This window comes from Ixodes scapularis, unplaced genomic scaffold (genome assembly GCF_016920785.2).
Source record: "Ixodes scapularis isolate PalLabHiFi unplaced genomic scaffold, ASM1692078v2 PGA_scaffold9__187_contigs__length_104089568, whole genome shotgun sequence".
NCBI classification, from domain to species: domain Eukaryota; kingdom Metazoa; phylum Arthropoda; class Arachnida; order Ixodida; family Ixodidae; genus Ixodes; species Ixodes scapularis.
The window spans coordinates 49634578-49654756 of NW_024609884.1; the positions used below are offsets into that span (position 1 = coordinate 49634578).

At 44.9% G+C, this 20179-nt stretch overlaps 1 protein-coding gene across 6 annotated transcripts in view; it reads right to left on the reverse strand.

The window, feature by feature from the left end:
* LOC115316094 (ATPase WRNIP1) overlaps positions 1–19968 on the reverse strand; it is a 36990-nt gene extending 17022 nt beyond the window's left edge. Inside the window, exons 1-5 of one of the 6 annotated variants that reach the window (XM_042287109.1) lie at positions 19880–19968; positions 16983–17192; positions 12842–13036; positions 1835–2058; positions 297–487 (exon numbers count right to left, since the gene is read on the reverse strand). In XM_042287109.1, the coding sequence (XP_042143043.1) occupies positions 297–487; positions 1835–2058; positions 12842–13036; positions 16983–17114 (742 nt within the window). In that variant the 5' untranslated portion in view covers positions 17115–17192; positions 19880–19968. Of the gene's footprint in view, positions 1–296; positions 488–1834; positions 2059–12841; positions 13037–16982; positions 17193–17292; positions 17535–19757 lie in introns of those variants that run through there. The other 5 variants (XM_040206680.3, XM_040206681.2, XM_029975387.4 and 2 more) reach the window with 5 other exon arrangements.
* Positions 19969–20179: the final 211 nt, after the last annotated feature.

Here is a 20179-nt window from a genome sequence, read left to right on the forward strand (position 1 = left end):
CTTTTCGGCTCAGTTCGGTTCCAGTTCGACATTCTGGCTACCAGCCGAATCGCGCCACGATTCTCAGAACTATAAAATCTAAAAGAAAATGAGAAACAAAATCGTTTTTAGCCTACACTAACCACCCAACATGACACACTTTGCCGTCGACAGACTGCGTGCCAATAGCAGCGCAAAACCTTCTCCCACACAGAAGGACATGCTACTTTAGGCATCGCACCAGGGACTTCCCACAATCTACAAGGAAAGAGGAAGATTGTAACCATGGGAGTCGGAGGGCAAAAAAGAATGCCCACCCGCCCGGTCGTACAGGAAGTGCGTCTTGTGCAGGCCCTCCTTAACGTGGGCCTTGGTGAGGCAGCCGTCCTGGCCAGAACTGCGGTGTGCCTCCACTGCCGTCTGCAGGGCATTGAGCGCCGTGCGGGCATCTCCATCGCACATCCCAGTCAAGTAGTCAAGAGCCTCCTCCTCCATCAGAACTGGCCTGCTAAAAAGGTGCACCGGAAAGCAGCTCATTTAATCGCATATCCTCAAATGCTTCTAGCAAATGTTTTACAACAGCAAGGTGTACTTTCACTCTAAATGCCAAGCGAGAAGGCACAGTCCCTCGAACACCAAAGTCGCTTGAACACCAAAGTCATTCATTAATTCTCGTGACCAATGTGGTGCACAACTTTCTAGAGCTTTCTTTGAGTGCTCGCATCGCTGGATGCGGTTAGCGAAATGCTCCGAAAACCATATTATCCCGACAATTCCTAAACTGCACATGTGTGCTCTGTACGTGAAAAGGGATCTGGGGCGGAGGGGGAGGGGCATGGTAGTTCGCTGGGAGAAAGGAAAATTGCCAGGAAACTTGCTGGAACCTCAGAAATATGGCATAGATGGCACTTGAATATAATTTAAGGGCAATAAATGGGCAGCAGAGACAACAGAAAAATCGGAAAACGGCCAAATTAAGACAGGTGTGACGCAAGGGGGGCGCTCATGTTGGAGCAACCGTCAGAGCTAAAAAAAATCCGTGGAGGGGTTTTTAATAGGCTGCAGCACCCAAAAATTAGTAAACCTTTGCTTTACCCTCTTACCAAAGAATGATGTAGTGCAATTATGCAGCCACCCAATACAAAGAAACAATGAAGTGAAGGTTTTTTCTATTACATGTGCTTTGGAAAACTTCGAACATATATGCAGTCCAGTCATGTCATGTCAGAGTGAAACTTTTACTAAAATAATCGCCCCTTTCCTGCACTATCTTAGCAAAAACGTATTGCATATTACTTTGTGGTAATACTGAACCGATGAACTTGGTGCACATTTTGTGCCTCAATGACACAAATACAGCTGTGTGTAGCATCTCTGAAAAAAAAAAAAAAAAAACCAAAGCTAGTGCTTTAGCGGAATGCAAAGTTCACGTCTCTTGAGGTCACACACCCCAGCTTTGAACGCTTCTATTCACGTTTCCCCGCTTCCTTTGGAGCGCATGCTTGTTCTCTTCCCCCTGCCTCCTGCATACTTTCCCATCGCATGTGCAAGGGATTGCGGTTTGAAACTGAACACTTTCACACTTTCCCTGGTAGTTTTTTACCCTAGTAAATTTTTGTTTGATACTCCCGTGTGACAGGAATGTGTGTTAAAGCACACTGCTAGGAGTCAGCCTGATAACACAATCTGCGCTAAAAAATGTGCAGTACGATGAATAAATTATATAGACAAAACAGCCCCAACAACACCACAATCTATTGCGATGGCCTCGCACTCTAGTAACACTTTGGAGAGACCAATGGGTGGCCTGCAAAAGCTCCATGGTGAAGAAATCAGAGAAGCTTTTCAAACTAACCCGGGGCCAGATTGCAACTGCGAGGAACCTGCTGGCACCAGCTCCACATCCAGGAGTTGCAGTGCCCTGTGGAGTATCAGGGCCACATCCTGAACCCGCAGCTTCTCTAGCACAAAAACCCTGCACCGCGACAGCAGGGCCGAGTTCAGTGAGACCGATGGGTTCTCCGTGGTGGCGCCAATCAACACGATGCATCCACTTTCAACAGCCGGCAGGAACACATCCTGGAGCAAAGTGCATCGAGTCAATAATCAACTCATTGCCTCATCGTTGCACAAATGACCAACTGCTGGAATACTTGAAAAGGAACCTTCTGAACAGCCTTAGAAATGCACTTGCCTTTTTTCCAAGACTGAATAAATATGGAAACAGCGGGCAAAAGACTGAAACCAGAAGGAAGTAGACGAAACAATACGCATAGCTTCCTTAAAAGAAATCTCTTGCATTCTGTAGAGGTACAGAGTACACAAGAACGTAACCTGGGCGGCGGCAGTGGGGAGGCGAGGGACCGTGTCCCCACAGCACAACCAAGTGGGTATTTCACAACGGCGGCGGCCAGAGGGGTGGGTGGTGGGGGGGAGGAAGAGAGAGCGTCACGGGAGCAAAAACAGCGGCGGCCTACAAGGGGGAAGAAAGTGGGGAGCGATCCTCGTCGTGTGCGAGGAACGACGGATTACGCTCTCTCGTATGCGCAAGGGAGCGTAATCACGTGGAAAAAGTGTGGCGGTCCCAACGAGCACGTAGCTTCCATAGCACTGTCAGCTTGGGGGTGAAAGGGGTAGAGGAAGCAATTTTTGTCAGAGTTTTGAGCGACGGGTTAATCTTCTAGGCGGAGAACAAGCCACACGAACACGACGTGCACGACTGATCTCACACGTGAAACGTTCGTCACCCCACGGGTACTTCGAACAGCTCGGTTGTAACCCGTTGATGCCACCACAATGTTACGCTCACAAGCGTAGCATTGTGGTGGCGTCATGTAATGCAAAGCTCATAACCACGCCAGCCTTGCTACTTCACAAATGCGTGTTTTTTGTTTGCAGCGGATATCCCATGATGCATCACACTCCCCGTTCGCGTCTTTTCGAGCGCTTGCTTGAGTGCACCGTTTAGAACAAAAAATATAGCCAGTCGTTCAAAATACAAAAGTGTGATTATCATTTACGGTTATTACCTGTCATGCTTGACTCATTTCCGAACGAAATTTGTATATTTCAATTTTCGTTTCCATACCCTTTTAAAGGGATACTACAGTGAAATTTCAGCGCTTATTTCTTGGTCTATTTGTGTTCAAGGGAGCAGTATCACATTAGACACACCAATCTTTTGTTGAAAAAGACACGAAAAAGAATTTTACAACAAATTAAAAGATTAGCAAAAAGCACCTGGTGAATGTCGCTAACGCCTCGTTTGTAATGCTTGTCTAGGAAGCTTGACAGGTAGTGACGATAACTGCCTCCCCTCCGGCCACCGCGAGAAAATAGGGGAATGAAGAACTCCCCTCTCCCCAAGATTCTCTTTTGAGTGTCCCAGACGTTTCTATTGTCCCTCTACAAGATTATAAAATATTAACTCGTCACTCAAAATTCATACAAAAGCAGGTTTGGGGTTAGTTGCGGTGGCCCAATCGCTGGCATGCTTCGGCCACTTCAGTGACTGGAACGGCTAGGACATCCTCTCAATGTCAGCCTCGATGCAGCTTAGCTCGTCTTGAGACAATCTATGTCACGATTGGGCAGGATGTCACGTGCTCTCCGCTGGCTGCTCTCCGAGCACTTGCCAGAGTAGGCCGTTTATAGCGAAAAATACAGCCATGAGGCTCAAAATACAAATGTGCGATTGTCATTTATGAATATTGTAGATCATAGTCAGCCTATTTCTGAACACAACAGGTATATTTCAAATTTTGTTGAAGTATCCCTTTAAAGGCCGTCTCCAAGGTTAGCAAAGAGATCTAGAAGAATCTCCAAGGGTTATTGAAAGCTTGTGTTTATGAGTTTGGACAAAGAAATTAGGGAGTTTGGGGAAAGCCAGGAGGACAGCGACCTGTGATTTGATAGGGGTTGGAGTTCGTGGTTTCTATTGCTTGTATGGTTAGTTTCTTTGCATAATTTGTGCTGACCTGCTTGCAAAAGGTTTAAGGCGAATGAAGAGGGAGAAAATTTGGCACCGAATCTTGAGATTCGGCAAAGCCGAATTTTCGCCAAACTTCTCTAAAAATTCGGCAAAGATTCGTCAAGAATACATTGTTACCAGACCTAAAAGTTATATCGTTTTTTTGTGCGAAAAAACTTCTAAGTTTTTTTTAATGCATATTGACGCAGTTATTACTAAATAAGGTGATATTCTACTAGTTAACTGTATCGGTGTAATTTTTGTGTGTTTACTGGTAATTTTAAAGTGACTTTTTGCAGAAATGGTGCGACAACTGGGTTGGAATAGTAGTAAGCGCAGTCACGACACGCGAGTTTCGTTCTTGAGGACTCATCACTGCAAGCCTACCAGTGTGTATTGTTCAAATAAAGGCGGTAACTCTGTGTTCTTACTTTCTCTGCGAGTCACTGTTCCGTGCACGAATATGAATGCAACGGCTGCTGAGCCTTCCCCAGAAGAGATAACAATATTATTGTAAATATGCATGTTTTTCGATTTTAGTCACTTCAGCTTTGTATGAAAGTGTGCGTCCCATACTTGCAACGTCTCAGTTTTAACTTTTAAAATGCCAGTTTCTGATGTTAGGACACACCGGACATTTAGGAAGGTGGAAGAGTTAAAAATATCGGATGTGCAACATTGAGCATGATAGTTCCGTGTTTAGTTTTAACCAATCAAAGCTGTTGCAGATTTATTGTGTTCCCCTTTACAGCATATCTGCAATAACGCTTCGGCTACAGGAACTTTTCCAGATGGCATGAAGATTGCCAGAGTAGCTATTCTGCAAAAAGGAGCCATTCTTGATAACATTAACAATTACAGGCCCATATCGGTCCTTACACTGTTTTCAAAGGTACTTGAACATGTGACAAAAACTCGGATGAGTAAATTTTTTGATGGACAATTTGTATTTGTAAAAGAATACGGATTTCAGAGGGACAAATCTACAGAAATGGTGCTAGTAAATATTAATGAGCAGTTAAATAATAAACTTGATGATAATCTTAAATTTCCAAACAGTGTGATTAAACGAGTATCCGCTTATGAATTTTCAGGTGTTCTTTTTGAAGAAAACTTACCATGGACCCCCCACATAAATAAGATTCATAAGAACATCTCTCCATCCATTGGCATCTTATAGAGAGTTAGATCTTTGATTCCAAGTTGGTTAAAACTGCAATTGTATTACTACTCTTTAGTGCATTCTCATCTTCATTACTGCTTATTAATCTGGAGATCGACAACTAGACAAACCGCGAAAGGCTTTTTATCATACTAAAAAAGACAATATGCTGCATAGAAAATCTAAATTTCATGGACCATACTGCCCCATGCTTTTTAAAGCACAATTTGCTTAACATTAGCCAAAGATTTCATCTAAAACTTTCAATTTACATACGGAACGACATAATCAATGATTAAACAACTTTTTTTTTAGACATTCTTTTGGAATAATATGCAATATAATTTAAGGCATGAATCCTATAGGATACCTCGGTTAAGAACAACCTATGAAAACTTGATACCTCAATTTCTAAACAGACATCTAGATGTTATGGGAATAATACTAAATAGTGCTTCATATTGCAGCTTCAAATACGATGTAAAAAGGCTCCTTCTTACATGTCGTTCGGAATAAATTTTAGTTGGTTGGTTGTTTAGGATTTTTTGGCGCAAAAGCAAGTAAGGCTATAGAGTGCCAAGAACTAGTCTATTTATTACTCGGGGTTAGAAAGAAAGGGGCTTTAGTAGCCGGTGATTGAATAAAACATGTGTATGAATTACAAAACGTCAAACGATGCCTATGAGATGCTGATTAAAACACTTATAGCCGGTGTAGAATGCCGATGGGGTCCAAAAATTTAAACACACTTTGATATGCCACAAGGGGCTCATCACTTAAAATCAGTGCTGGGTGAAGTGGCACATGTTCTTTATAAAGTGGTGAAAAATGAATAAGACGCTCTCTGTCATACACAGGACACTCACTGAGAATATGTAAAATGCTTAGAACTTTGTCACAATGTTTACACAAGGGGGCTTCACCCCCGCGCAGGAGGTTGCCATGGGTCAGGTGCGTGTGACCGATACAGTCGGCACAGGACAACCTTGAAGAAACATTCTCCGTGTCGTGCGCTCTTCCATTCATTTAGTAGTGGTTTTACACCATGCAGCTTGTTATATACTGCTGCATTCCATTCATCTTGCCAGCATCGTCTCACGAATTTCTTTACTGATGAGCGGTAGTCTGTATGAGGAATCTTTGAAAAGGAATAAATTTTAAACGTCAATTTGTCCCCACGTGCACTGTGTATAGTATTGTGAACAGGCCTATTTTAACTACTGTATAAAATATGACGCATAATTTTCATCCTTGTGGAGGTAATGGTACCTATGATATTGCACTGCTGTTTCTTGTCGATGCTTTGTTTTTTTGACGATGTTTTGCACTTGTTTTTTCCCATTGACTACTGATGCAGTGTAGTGAGAGGACTGGGCCTCGTCAGGCAGAGCATATCTGCCTTTTGTCCTTTCTCCTTGTGACCCTGTGTCCAAAATAAAGAAACAAACAAAAACAAATACAGATACCGTAGATGAAAACCGCAAAATAACACTAATTAAAAAGCAATATTATTTTGTTTTGCGACAAACTACTTGTGAGCCGAAAACAGGGTTGTTATAATGGCAAGGAGTGCTTTAAATTACTTGGTCAACGTTGCAATACCTCGTTGCATTACTGGAAAGATCAAATGAAAATCACTTTATGCCCGAATGTACCGCATAATTTTGTCACTTGCGCAGTCGACTGCGTCGTTTTTGCCTCAACCTCCGGTCGACCTTTTGTTCTTGAGGCCGAAAATATTGAAGAGAACCACACTCGCAAAGGCTGATAAACACACAGTTGCCGTGTCGCCTACTCCGCACCTCGCTGTAACCGCGACTAGTACTGCACTGTACGATGATAACCACACGATTGAACGACGTCAATTTGCAATCCATGGCCCCATCGCGTTCTTGCGCGTGCGCAGACTGTTGTGTTCTGCTTTTATGTTGGCAACACTGTACATACCATAACGTGATCTGGCAACCTATGACTCGCATTAAAAAACACTTTTTTCGTTCAACGTTCGAATGGACTAGTCGACCCTTTCTTCGTGTCCTCACCTCAGGACACTACACAGAATTTTTGCCGAATTTTCGCTGATTCTTTACCGAACTTTCCTTCAAAAGTTTGGCATGCGCCGAACTTTGCCGAATCTGAAATTCGGCAGATTCGGTCCATCACTAACAGTTAGTTACTTTTAGATAAAAGTACACCGGCTGCCATTATGAAAAAATAAGGGTGTGATCCAATTCAAGTGAAATTTACATAGCTTATCTTCCTCTATAATCTGACTATGAATATGAGCTTGGTTTTGATGAAGCCTAATTACTTTTGTCAATATTGAAAGTTTTATACCCAAAGATTATGGGAAGTATTAAGACAAAATGGAAATAGTGAAATCAGATAATGAACATATCCGAGTATACTGAAAGGTCTGAGGAATCTCATGAGGTATAAAAATCTCTAGGATGATGTATAAGCTTTTTATGACACTTGAATTTTCCAGTTTGTAAATTGTTTACTGCAGGAAGTATTGGCGAGGAGATTGAACTATAGGGGGCGCAGTTTCATTACCATCATCATCACCACACACAATCGCCGTGTGGCAAACAACTCCGACGCCAACACTCACCAGGTGTACGCCGCATCGTTTCTGCGCTCACTGCATATTTGTTTGTGGCGATATGGTGCGCACTTACTGTGTACCGCAGTGCTCGAAGCATGCTTTTAAATCTGCTGTATATAGCGCAGAAGACTGCAGCACGTACGCAACGATGCGGACACTGTCTGCCGTCGGCTCTGGTGCAACACTGCACTCAATGACATGATCGCAGTTGAGCACGTCCTCTCCTTCAACGGGACACCGCTTGCTTTCGCCGATGTCGTCCATGATTGTCGCAAGAGACAGTAACTGAAAAGTGATGTGTGTGTTTTGTGAAACATTCAGAAAAACACTGACGCCGTGCCGACCACATACGATCTAGAGCGCAGGGTCGACACGACATGGCTGGCCCGGCATGCAGGTATTTCCAGGGTGGGGGGTCAACGTATCAAATATTCAAAAACATTTCATACGTTCACAATCCACCAATTTGACACATCCACAATTCAAGGGGGGGGTCAGGACATCCGGACCACCCCTCTGAATCAGCCACTAACACACATACGGTTGCTTTGCCTCCAAGAGGACTTCAATGACATTGAACGCAAGAGGGGACTAGATTACTTTTATCTAGATGCGTTTAGGAGAAACGAATAGTGCGACGTCCATCTTTCACAAGCCTAGCGTCGTAGTCTTCTATGGCAGCGAATACACTAATGACTGCAGTCAAAGGGTTTGTTTGCCACACAGCGTTAGTTCCCGAGGTGGCCGCTATGGAGCGCCACTCCTCAATCTCCTCCCCAATAAAAGGCATTTAAAAAATGCCTGAACCTACATTTAACATATGTATACACCTCATTAGATTCCTCACACATACACCTACCAGAGGAAAAAAAAAACATAAAGAAGAATGGATGTGTGCAAGTGGAAATATAGCTTCCATAAAATAGCAAAATGTGTAAATAGATTAATCTGAAATAATAGCAAAAAAAAACATGCACAGACCTATTTGACTGTTTCTAAGTTAATATATTTCAAGTTAAAAGATACTTATTTCATGAAATTACTATAGGACAAGTGCCAATCTTCAAAAACACAATTTCAAAAATTAGTTTTTTTTTGTGTGTATTTGTTGCCTTAAAGAAAGCATTGTGTAGGGTTGTTTTCACCACAAACACGAATTGTGCATCACCGAACGCTCATTCTCCGTCCAAATGTATTCCCAGCCAACGTCTTTAGATCTATCAGTTGATAAGCTCCACGGAACAGCGACGTTTGAAATCGGTTCTATGTTGCCTGCACGCAAGAAGGTACAGGCGGAAAGCGTTCCTAGTGCCACCAGCGTCAATGCCTCCATGGGCAATGAAGGAGGACAGCTTTCGAACGACGCTCTTTTTACGGCGACTTTGGCCCAAGCTTTATGTACACCATAAAAACCACGATAGGATCCCTTTCCACTGTAGGTGGTAATGTGCATCCAACCACCGGTTCCACCGGTTCTGTTAATTGGGCGGGCCGATAGTATAGAGTGTGCCATCGAGCACATGTGCCACGAAATGGCACCAGGTGTTCTAGCAAGCTTGACAAACGACTCTGATCTAGTAACGTCGGCCAAAGCGGTCCGAACTAGACACCAAAGTTTCACAACTAACAGTTCTCAAACTTTGGCATCTGGTTCGGACCACTAGCGGCACATTTGGATGAAGAATGAGCGTTCGGCGATGCATAGTTTGTCTTTGCGGTGAAAGAAAACCGGTGAAAGAAAACACTCTCCCTTTTTGGACGGGACACGCTGTATTCGTTGTCGCAAAGTGGCCCAAGGCGAGAATGAAACTCAAAATGTAGGAGCACATCATTTGAAAAGTGCAAAGAATGGCTAGATTCTACTCGTTCAATAATGTCTTAATGCTGAAGAGACTGTGAAAAGCAATGACAAAAGCATTGTTGCTACTCTCGTCGTTACATCAGAAAAAGTAATAGAACTACAGTTACATCCAAAAAATGAAAGCCGTTTACAACTCCCCGTAACGCCAAATTGGAGTGCAGCCCTTGAGGAGGAGGAGGGAAGGGTACTGAGGGTAGAGTATATACCTCCTCCCTCCTCCTCCCTCGTGATCCTGCCTGCTACTCCTGAACGAAGGAGCTCCGGTTCGAAGCCAGCCGAGGGACAAGAGATAAGAGTCCTTTAAAATCATTTTTCGAAGTAATGAAAATTCGGATTCGTCCCCCCTGCTCCCCTCCTTTCTCCTCCTCCCCTCACGGGGGTCACGTGACTTCACGGTTACGCCGACGGTGACGCCGCTCAAGCTGGAAACGGCCGCCCAAGAGCTGCGCTCTAAAAAAAGCAGCGCGTTAGTTAAGTTGCGAAAAAAGTAAAGGACTTGGAGTAATGTGTCCCTTGTATTGCATTACTATCCAAGACTGTTCCCAATGTCATGAAACATCCATTTCAAGCATCCAAAGGTGTCCACAGATTGCCAGATACAGGAATAATCATATTGTAGTTTTACTAGGCTTACTTGTGTAAGTTAAAAGCTTGCATAGTGTGTTTTGCTAAAAACAGTTAATTTAGAGCACGCTCTTACCGTATTCACAAAATTATTTCAGAATCCGTTCAACAGCAATGCAGCCAATAATACCAAAATTTTTCAATGCTGCAAGTCACAAACCTAGACCATCAAATCTGTCTTAAGCCTGTTAAAAACATCATGGTGTAATACGCCAAAACAACAGGGACAAAAAACGAAGGGAGAACTAGACAGGACGCAGCGTAACTTTCAACTGAATTGTTTTTTTGGATGACAGAATTTTAAAAAAATAAAATATAAAAGCAGGCACACTTGGCAGAACACCAAAGATATGGTCTAAAAACACCCCCCCCCCCCCCCTCAAATGCCAGCGTCATTGGTTCTGCAAATAGTAGAATTCTTTATCAGTCAATGACAAAGAGGGAGCGCTTATACAATCTGAAGAAGGTGGCCCATCGCTTTGACATACCAGTCGTTTTTTCAGCACCGAATAAACTATCTTCACTGTGTAAAAGGATTGTGAGTGAGTAAGTGATTTATTTGCACTTAAATTGGTGCGCACACGGCGGCGTGCCAGGCAAGGCAGATAGGCAAAAACCCTTACGCGTCTGCGTCTGCCAGCCTGCCGCCGTGTGCGTTGGGAGTTACAGCACTACCCAGCTTTAGAAGCGTTAAAATTATGATGGAAGTGATGATGGAGGTGGTGGTGATGACGATGATGTTGCTGATGACGATGGCGATGGTGATGATTATGATTCAAGAAGAAGAGGGGGTGAGGGAGTGAAGATCATGATGGCAGCAGACGCGAAGGCATTAGTTTAGCGAATACCTTGCAAAGTTCCCGGGATTCATCGTGCGACGTGGGCAGAGGCCTACGAGAAGCTAATGGTATGGTCAAGAAGTCTCTAATGGCGGCAGGCAGCAGGGATTCAGTGTGACGAACAGTCCTGCCTCGAAGAAGTTCGGGCTGACCTGATCTTCTACCGAGACGTACGGCTGCCGATAGGCGAGTCCACGAAAGAGATCCGTCGAGCAATCGGCACAGCACGCGAACTCGAGAAATCCGCCGTCTCTGATCGAGGGGCCGCCAGCCAAGGGTTGTGAGCCGTGTGTGGTGCGGCACGTCGGTCGTGCCAGGGGACCAGGCGCAGATTTTGCGGGTTGCGCGGCGCTGCACACTCTCCAGTCTCTCGATTAGGTGTTGTTGAGGGGGAGACCAAACTGCAGAGCAGTATTCCAATGAGGGCAGGACTAAGGACGTATATAGTGCCTGCAGGACCGCCGCGGATAAGCAGATTAGGAGGAATCGGATGTGCCACAAGAGTTGTGCAAAAAAACGACATGTCACTAAGTTCCGTGAATGCGCCACTAGTGTCACGTACAAAATCCCTGTCATGTGGTAAGGTGTACGTTGGCCAGACGGAGAGGTGCATTAATGATAGGGTCAGAGAGCATGCGTTGGCGATCAGGCAGTCCCCGTCTGGCCACTTAGCGGTCCACTGTAACTGTTGCGATTGCAGGCCCAACTGTGAAAAGTGCAGCCCCATCTTTGGTGGCACCTGTGTCATGGGCCGTTACAAAACAAAAACGGCAAGAGAAACTGCCGAAAGCCTTCCTGATTAGGTCCCACCACGACAATACTTGTATAAGCGCTCCCTCTTTGTCGTTGACTGATAAAGAATTCTACTATTTGAAGAACCAATGACGCGGGCATTTGAGGGGGGTGTGTTTTTAGACCATATCTTTGGTGTTCTGCCAAGTGTGCCTGCTTTTATATATATATTTTTTTTTTTAATTCTGTCATCTAAATAAACAATTCAGTTGAAAGTTACGCCACGTCCTGTCTAGTTCTCCCTTCGTTTTTTGTCCCTGTTGTTTTGGCGTATTACACCATGATGTAAAACGAACTAGCCCAACTAGCCATCCTTATCTGTTAAAAACAGATGATATTTGAAGGTTTTATGATGCAACAGCAATAATGGCCATGCATCCAAGGCTGAGAAGAAAGCTGCAACTCGTGAAGGCACAATTGTACAAGGCGACAGGCGTCAAATGCTTTAAGGTATAGTAGAGAAGCTACACGTGACAGGTTATTCAAGACAAAGACTGGGACTGACACAAACACAGTCTCAAACAGAGACACAAACACAGTCTCAAACAGAGCTGATGACTGTGCTGCACAGGATGTTGTGGCTTGTGGCTGTCCTTATCTGTTGTCCATAGTGATGCAACCTTTCAGTGTTGGGAAGCCTGCTGGCTAAGGTCCAAGCAGTGATCAGTGGTGTAGCCAGGTGTGGGGGCTTATGGGGCTTCAGCACACCCCTCCCCCGAAATCCCAACTGACCCTACAATATACACATACATCTTGACCCCCCCATCCCCCCGAAAAAAAATTCCTGGCTACACTACTGCACCGGAGAGAATGACTTACATGAGTAGAAAGCATGTAGTGAATCAAGTTGGTTAGTGACTGAGCCTGCATGTGCTTGTGCCAATCCCGATTTTCTCCTCATCGCTTGCTTCAGAGTCAATACACCTGGTCTATCATTAGTTAACAAGGAGACAATAGGAGATGCCCTGTTACATAAACCTACAAGCTAGCTGCAAAACATCCCAACCTGCTGCAATTTGTTGAAGCGGTGGATTTCATCAATGAACAAGACAGTCTTCCTCTTGAACATTCTCTGGTCATTCCTGGCTCTCTCCAAGGTGTCCTTGACATCTTTTACACCAGATGATGTGGCAGAGAGGGTAACGAAGTGAGCTTCAGATGACTCCTTGCACTTTTGGGAAATGATGTGTGCCAGTGTGGTCTGCAAAGGTCAATTTCGTTGTGTGGGAAAACAATAAATGAATCATAAGTATTGAACAGCGTCGTGCATATTACTGTGCGAGGCATGGGCCACACTGATAATTTTCAGAGATTTGAAGGTAAGCACTATTAGGTAATTGACAGCAAATTAATTCCAATGCCAAAACATAATTAAATGGTCACTGCAACATGCATGAAGGTACCATTTCAGGTAGTTATGGGCCACAGAAATTCTGAGCCTATGGGATACTCAATTTCTGAGCTTTATCAAAATTGTTAATTCTTTAATAAGCATATGAAGGTACCGCACACAAAAAAATATTGTTGAACCTTAACCCTGTGTGGAATAGCTGCATGTTATACATAGTGAAAAACAGCCACCATGAAAACCTTGGACGAGGCAAAATCTACCAGGGCAAGCTACATGGCAATGAAGCAACTCAAATTAAAAAAAGCCAATGATAATTACAATATCTATAGTTTCAGCCTTCCTAGTATAGAGAATTAGGCTGACATTTGCTGGTCACCATGATAACTTGAATGATGCAGCACTATTCGATTCAAACCACAACCGGCTTTACAGGAGCAACCAGGTCACTGGAGGCTGTCCCAGCGCGCCGTATTTGCTTTTGCTTGTTTTGTGCTTTTCAGTTCATTCAACCATCTGCATGTGCTGGCAGCACGACAGGCAGTGGGTGCCTTAAGCACTAATGGCGTTTGTTTTAAGCTCCAGGTTACCCCGCGATCGCATCTATACTCCGTGTCACTAGTTGCGTGCAGTGCAGGCAAAAACAACGCCAGGCGAAGAGAGAAACGGCGAGTACTAGGAAAGCGGGACGGGAGGAGGGTGAGGGGAGAAAGGGGGAGCACTTGGAACATTAGAGAGGAGAGGAGGTTTCTGTCCTCATCCCCAGCCTTCCTAGTGCTTGCTCTTTCTCCCCTCGCTTGACGTTGCCTTCGCCTGTACTGCATGCAACTAGTGACACGGAGTCTAAGTGTGCTGTCATGTGAATAGGTTTCCTGGCATTGCCTATGCGTAACAGCTCACGATGGTGTGCTGCTGCACTCCACTCTGCAAGGCGAGCGGGAGAACAATGAGCGGAGTCGGTTTCCACGAGTTTCCTGTATCTGAAGTGCAGAACCAGTGGCTCATTAAAATAAATGTGTGTGAATTGAGACCATTCAATTAAACGAATGTGTTAGTGAATTGAGTATTCAATAAAACATGTTTGTGAAACGTTTGCACTACAGTGCAACCCACTTATAACGATAATGAGAAAACCCGAAATTTCAATCCTTATAGCCGATTATTGTTGTATCTGGACTAGAAACTGATCATTTCCAGTCTAGAAACTCTAGAAACTGATCGTTATAAGCGGTACATTGTTATATGTGGTATCACTGTAAGTGGGTTGCACTGTATGTGCCTTCCTTTATAAAGTAATTACCTTGAAAAGTTTAATATTGAAAAGAACTTTTCAAGATGACGCTTTCCTTGTGGAATGGTCTAACTTTTCGTATTAATCAACCTTAAAAAAAAAAAGTGTGTTTGTTACTTGTGAAATTGTGTGTAGGAGCACGGATTTTAGTCTCAAATTGGCATCAGGCAGCATCTTTAGGGACGTATGAATATGTTAACTATGCCAACAGTTCACGTAATTGTATTGAGATCGTTAAAACATGCAAGAGAAGAAATCGCGAAAAATTATTATAGAAAATCGAATTCACAGGAGCCACGGCCGTGAGTACAGCCTCCAGGAGCTTATTTCAGAATACAAAGTATCCTGCTCGAGAAAACTACTGCCTAATGGTTCAGTTCCACTTGATCTTGCCTGCAAAATAGGTTTTAATAACATTGTCTGTTTATTTAATAAGAATGGATACGTCTGAAAGCGACCTCGCCTTCACGTCCCTCCACGCTCCGCAAGGTCTTATTACGGTGTAGGTGCAGACGCGCTTTCTGTGGCGGGGCACTCGGCCCCTTTCAATCGGTCTTGTGATATTTCTGGGGACGCGCGCTCCCGTAGAGGGAGGCGGAGTGACCTGGTCGCCCCTACAGACCGACACGTTGTTTACAAACAAGCCCGCGTTTGCCCACACCAGGTGCGGGCAGTGCGCGAGTGCAGAAACCAGATTCGTGCAAAGTGGAGCTTCTGCGCATGCGCCGTGGCGACAACAGCGCCATCGCAAAGGCACGACGTCAGAGCCGCTTGTTGGTCTATAAAGCTGGTCGCGATTCAAACTAGGTTCAGACGGGTCTAGGAGAACTCGTCACAAACAACTTGTCATAGGTAAACTCGTCAAATAGGGCAAGTCGTCGTAAGGCATCTCGTACACGGGAAGCCGTAACAGGGGGCAACTGGGCACTTGTCCACTTCGTCACAACTTACCTTTTTCGCCGATCTTGCGTTTGCAATTCGGCTTCGATAACTGATGACAAAAAATAGTTCACAACTAAAAAAAGAACACAACATGGTCTTGTATAGATTTTTCTCAAAAAGAGCTTCTGGCAGTTGCTATCTCGAGAGTTGAGTTTGTGCGTACGGCGCTTGCTCTGCTCGCTTTCCGAAGCGACGAACATGCACATGCTGGGCTGTAAATATTGCACGCTGGGCCGTACCAGAGGGTGGTGTATTGTCGGTGACAAGCAAAAAATGTGCATGTTAACTTCCGCCGTGCTTTGGTTGGGCATGCGCGCTCGTGCTACCAAGGGAAGCAAATGCATTAGCTCATGACCGATAACAACCACTCTGAAACATGAAAATATAGGGTCTAAGAGAATTCGTCAAGTATGGCAAGTCGTCATAGGGCATAGGGTGGTGACTTTGGCTTTTCAATGCTTTCTATCTCTACAGACCCAGCACACAGCGCCGGGGTCTTTTCGGCTACGCGTATACATGGGTTGCACTGACGTCACATTGCATTTTTTCGACCACCATGTAAGAGGAGAGGGAAGCTGCTTTTGTAAGAATTTTGAGTGACGGGTTAATCTTCTATAATCTTCTGGGAGGAGAATAGCGACGTCTGTGCAAATCCAAGAGGCACAAAAGAGGATCCTGATGAGAGGGAAGCTCCTTCTCCCCCTCTTCTCTGGTGGTCATCGGAGCACTCTTTGAATGACGTCACGTGCAAACCACGTATACCAATACCCTTCGTACAGAAGCATGGAAGCGCTACGCTGGGTTTTAGTTAGCTCCATTTTTTCTGAAATGCGGTCGTGCTATTTGAAGATCTGAACATTTCGCCCCTATATATATATATACGTATTCGAAGCCACTTCAAAGGAAAAGCCCCTTTGGAGTAGAGATAGTGAACAGAGAAGACGCCCCCAAAAACAAAACCTAACTCCTACGCTTCCTAGCATCCTGGTGTGGAGGTCTGCATATCACAGGGTGACCCGTTTTGTCATTGCGCAGTAAGTTCCGATCTAGCAAAGCTTCCAAAAAGGGTCTAATAACAACGGAACGTCGAAAGTAAAGATAACACCGAAAAGCCGACCCCAACCGCCCCATAAAACAAGCAAAAGGAGACCAAATTTGAAACTGCGACAAGTTCGATGCGACCACTTTTTAGGTTGAAACCATCCCCCCCCCCCCCCCCCCTTCCCCCTCTAAAAAAAAAGTCTCTGGCGAACTTTCCAAGAACGAGGAGGTCACTGCGACCACTTTCCCTACTACGGCTTCACCTAGAACGAGATGCCCTCTTTGACCAGTTCACCTATGAGCAGTTTCCCTATGACGGACTGCGACGAGTGGGCCTGTTCCCGGTTCAGACATCCGGTCCGATTTCAGTCGTTCGACCTAGAGCACCGTCCGGACGTAACGCTAGCCAAAGCGTTCACTTTTACAAGTGAAGACACAAGGGCCAATGTACGAGAAGCATGTGCGTTCGCACACAATTCAAGCATCCTCCTTTCTTCCAAGGTGTGCCCTAAATATTCGGATTACCTTTCCGCACCCCGGAGGACCCCAGAGAATCATTGACGGCACGCTGTTTGAAGCTATCAGCTTCCTGAGCATGCTTTTCTCCCCGAGCGTGCCATCCTGTCCTACGAAGGCCTCCAACTGGGAAGGCCGCATCAGCTCTGCCAGCGGTTTGAACTGAGCGCCAGGGTTGGTCCGAGCTGGCACAGGTGACACAGAAGAACTTTGATCCGCCTGATAGGGGGAAAAACAAATCAGCTGTTGCTCTTTTTTTTCGGATACGAAGGGAATTGGAATTTGGCGGCAAGATAGCTCATAGCGCTCGCATACACACTTGCTGGGATGCATTGCCGGGAATTTTGGAACCCTCCGTTTTCATTCTTTTAGGTCGGTTTAGAGTGAAGTTTGACATGGAAAGTTGCATGATTACTTGCGTGACGCAGGAACCCAAAAGAAACAACACGCTTAATTTTGGCCGAATCTCTGGATTTGGCTATCCAACTTTTCATCGAACTTCATATTCAAATTCAACCAAACTTTCAGCCCCGTAAGTGATGACGTCACAACACAACAACCAGTGCACTTTTGCGGTGCTCCTCATTTTGTTTCTTCGCAGAAAAACAACACGAATATTTTTTTTTTATCTGTGTTATACCAAATAGTACGTACCTTTATTAACATTGTAAAAGTAAGTGGTATTCGAGCCACTTTCGGCCGCCATGACAGGGAGCCGAGCACTTTCGGTTCGGGTTTTGTTTGCTCACCGCTATGGTTTCGTATGTTTTGCAATTAACTCGCTCTTTTGTTGTTTTTTTTTTTTTTTTTTGCGTCGACTGGCTTCTTGAAGTGCTGTAGTGCCTTGACTGGGAAACTTTGCTATGGCAGATCTCCACGAAATAGAAGGTGCAGGGAGACGCGGCCTTCGAGCGTGGACAGCTATCATTTCATCTGAACGGAACTCTGCTGGGTCTGCTATCGTTCCGTGGTTCCGTCGGGACGGAAATTTTAGCACAGTTTTTAATGCCACGAATTTGAAATAAAAACACCGTAACTGACCAATTATTTCATCTGCGAGACAGATAAATGTTCCAATCTCTCTACAAATTATTCGTGATATTTTTGCCGACTGGTTGCTGTCTGCTTCAATTTGCAACGGCACACTAGCGTCATTTGAACATCTAACATGCTCCGAACCTCCAAAAACAACCAAACCCCCCCCCCCCCCCCCCCCCAAACTCCTCCTTGTCCAAACGTAACGTTTCTCCAAACCGTTGCTAGGGTCGTTGTTATGGACAAATGGATGGGGGCTCGACGTGAAATTAAAATTTGTCCAACAAAAAAAAAAAAAAAAAAAAAAAAAAAAAAAAAGATTTAATATATATAACCGGTTTTGCCTTGCCAGCAGACGACACAATCGCTGTGCGGCTTCAGTGGTTCTTTCCGAGAGATTACGCGACTGCGTCATAAGTTGGCGACCAGCGACGAAACTTTTGTTTTCGGGGTCAACACTTTGTGGGATTTCGGAAGTGAGGGGTGTCCGTACAGCGGTACAGCTTTGATCGACGCTCGAGGTGCACGAGCGCGAACGCCTAACGAACACCTGCCCGTGGAGGCTTCCGCAATATTTGGAAAGGCTCGATGTTTTTTATCCAGATTTCGCTAGTTCGAGTCTTACTAAAAACAAAAGGATCAGCAGGATTTTTTCTATGTGGTTACAAGCAGGAACGAAACGCACACCCTTATTACAAGCCTGAAAAACGAAGTTTGCATGGAGTCTCGAACTTGCTCATTGCAATATTTAAATTGACTCCGTAAGTGATGACGTCACAACTTGGCGTCTGGGTCCAAACGAACCGTTGCTAGGAACGTTGCTATGGACTAATGCAGACATGGAAAAAAAAAAAAAAAAAGTTTTTTAACAGTTTGGTTGGGACACGCGTGTCAAGAAACAAATTGTACGCGAAAAAGAAATATTTATTTGAAATTCTGCGCACGAAGTCCGTGACGGCACGGATCATTCCGGAATGACCAGGAATGACCATCTCGGTCGTGAAGGCGATGTACAGGGTGTCACAAAAGAAAATTTACACGATCTTTTTTACCGCAAAAATAAACTAGGCATCGCCGAATGCTCATTCTCCGCCCAAAGGTAGCGCTAGAGGTCACAACCAGATGCCAAAGTTTCAGCCCGATCCGATAACTTAATCAAAAGTTATAAGTGATTTTCTGAAAATTTCAATGGGAAAATGGCGGCCGACGGAGTTTTCAAACACACGGGGCTCTATGGCACCAGAAACCGAAAACGGGCAAAAATGGGCCCCATTTTCCCATTGAAATTTTCAGAAAATCACTTATAACTTTTGATTAAGTTGACGGATCAGGCTGAAACTTTGGCATCTGGTTGTGACCTCTAGCTCTACCTTTGGGCGGAGAATGAGCATTCGGCGATGCCTAGTTTATTTTTGCAGTAAAAAAGACAGTGTAAATTTTCTTTTGTGACACCCTGAAAACCGGCTGTTGTAAAAGCTAGGAAACTTGGTCGAAGAAAAAAAGACAGAGTAAAAGAATGTCTCCAGCCGATCCACCTCTCCTCCACGCGCCCAAAATCCCGAGAAAACAAGTGGAAAGGAGGTGACTGCCGACACGCGTGTCCCAACCAATTTTTTTTTTTCATAGGTTTTTCAATCTATTTTTAGGGAAGAAGAAAAAAAAAAAAAGAAAAAGACGAGATTGGAGAAAAGACGAAGGACAACACAACACACAGAGATGTGTGTTCAGACGAACTTGCACTCGACATACCTTGTGGAAACGATGGACCCCCAGTCCCCCCACATAAACTCCAAATTTCAGCCGAAATTGGCTGTTTCGCTTTCTGAATTTGGCGCAGTTCGAAAAGAAAAACATCAAAAAGAGGGTCCTACGTTGCTTTGGTGTGTTCTAAACAGACGCCTGTTCTGCTGAAGGTCGCTCTTCGGTGTGGCAGTCCCCGGTGTGTGTGTGTGTGTGTAAGCGTTGTGAGATAGAGAGGGAGGGAGGGAGGGAGGGAGGGGGGGGGGGGGGGGGGGGGGGCACCTGGCGCGTTTGTCACTGGCTCGCAGTCCACGGAAGTTTCGGCAGCCAGAAGTCTCGATAAGTCTCTGACTGGTGTTTAGTGTCCTACGCTGCCTACGCTGCCCACACTATGGTGCCTCGAACGCGTCTCTGACTGGTGTGTTTACCGC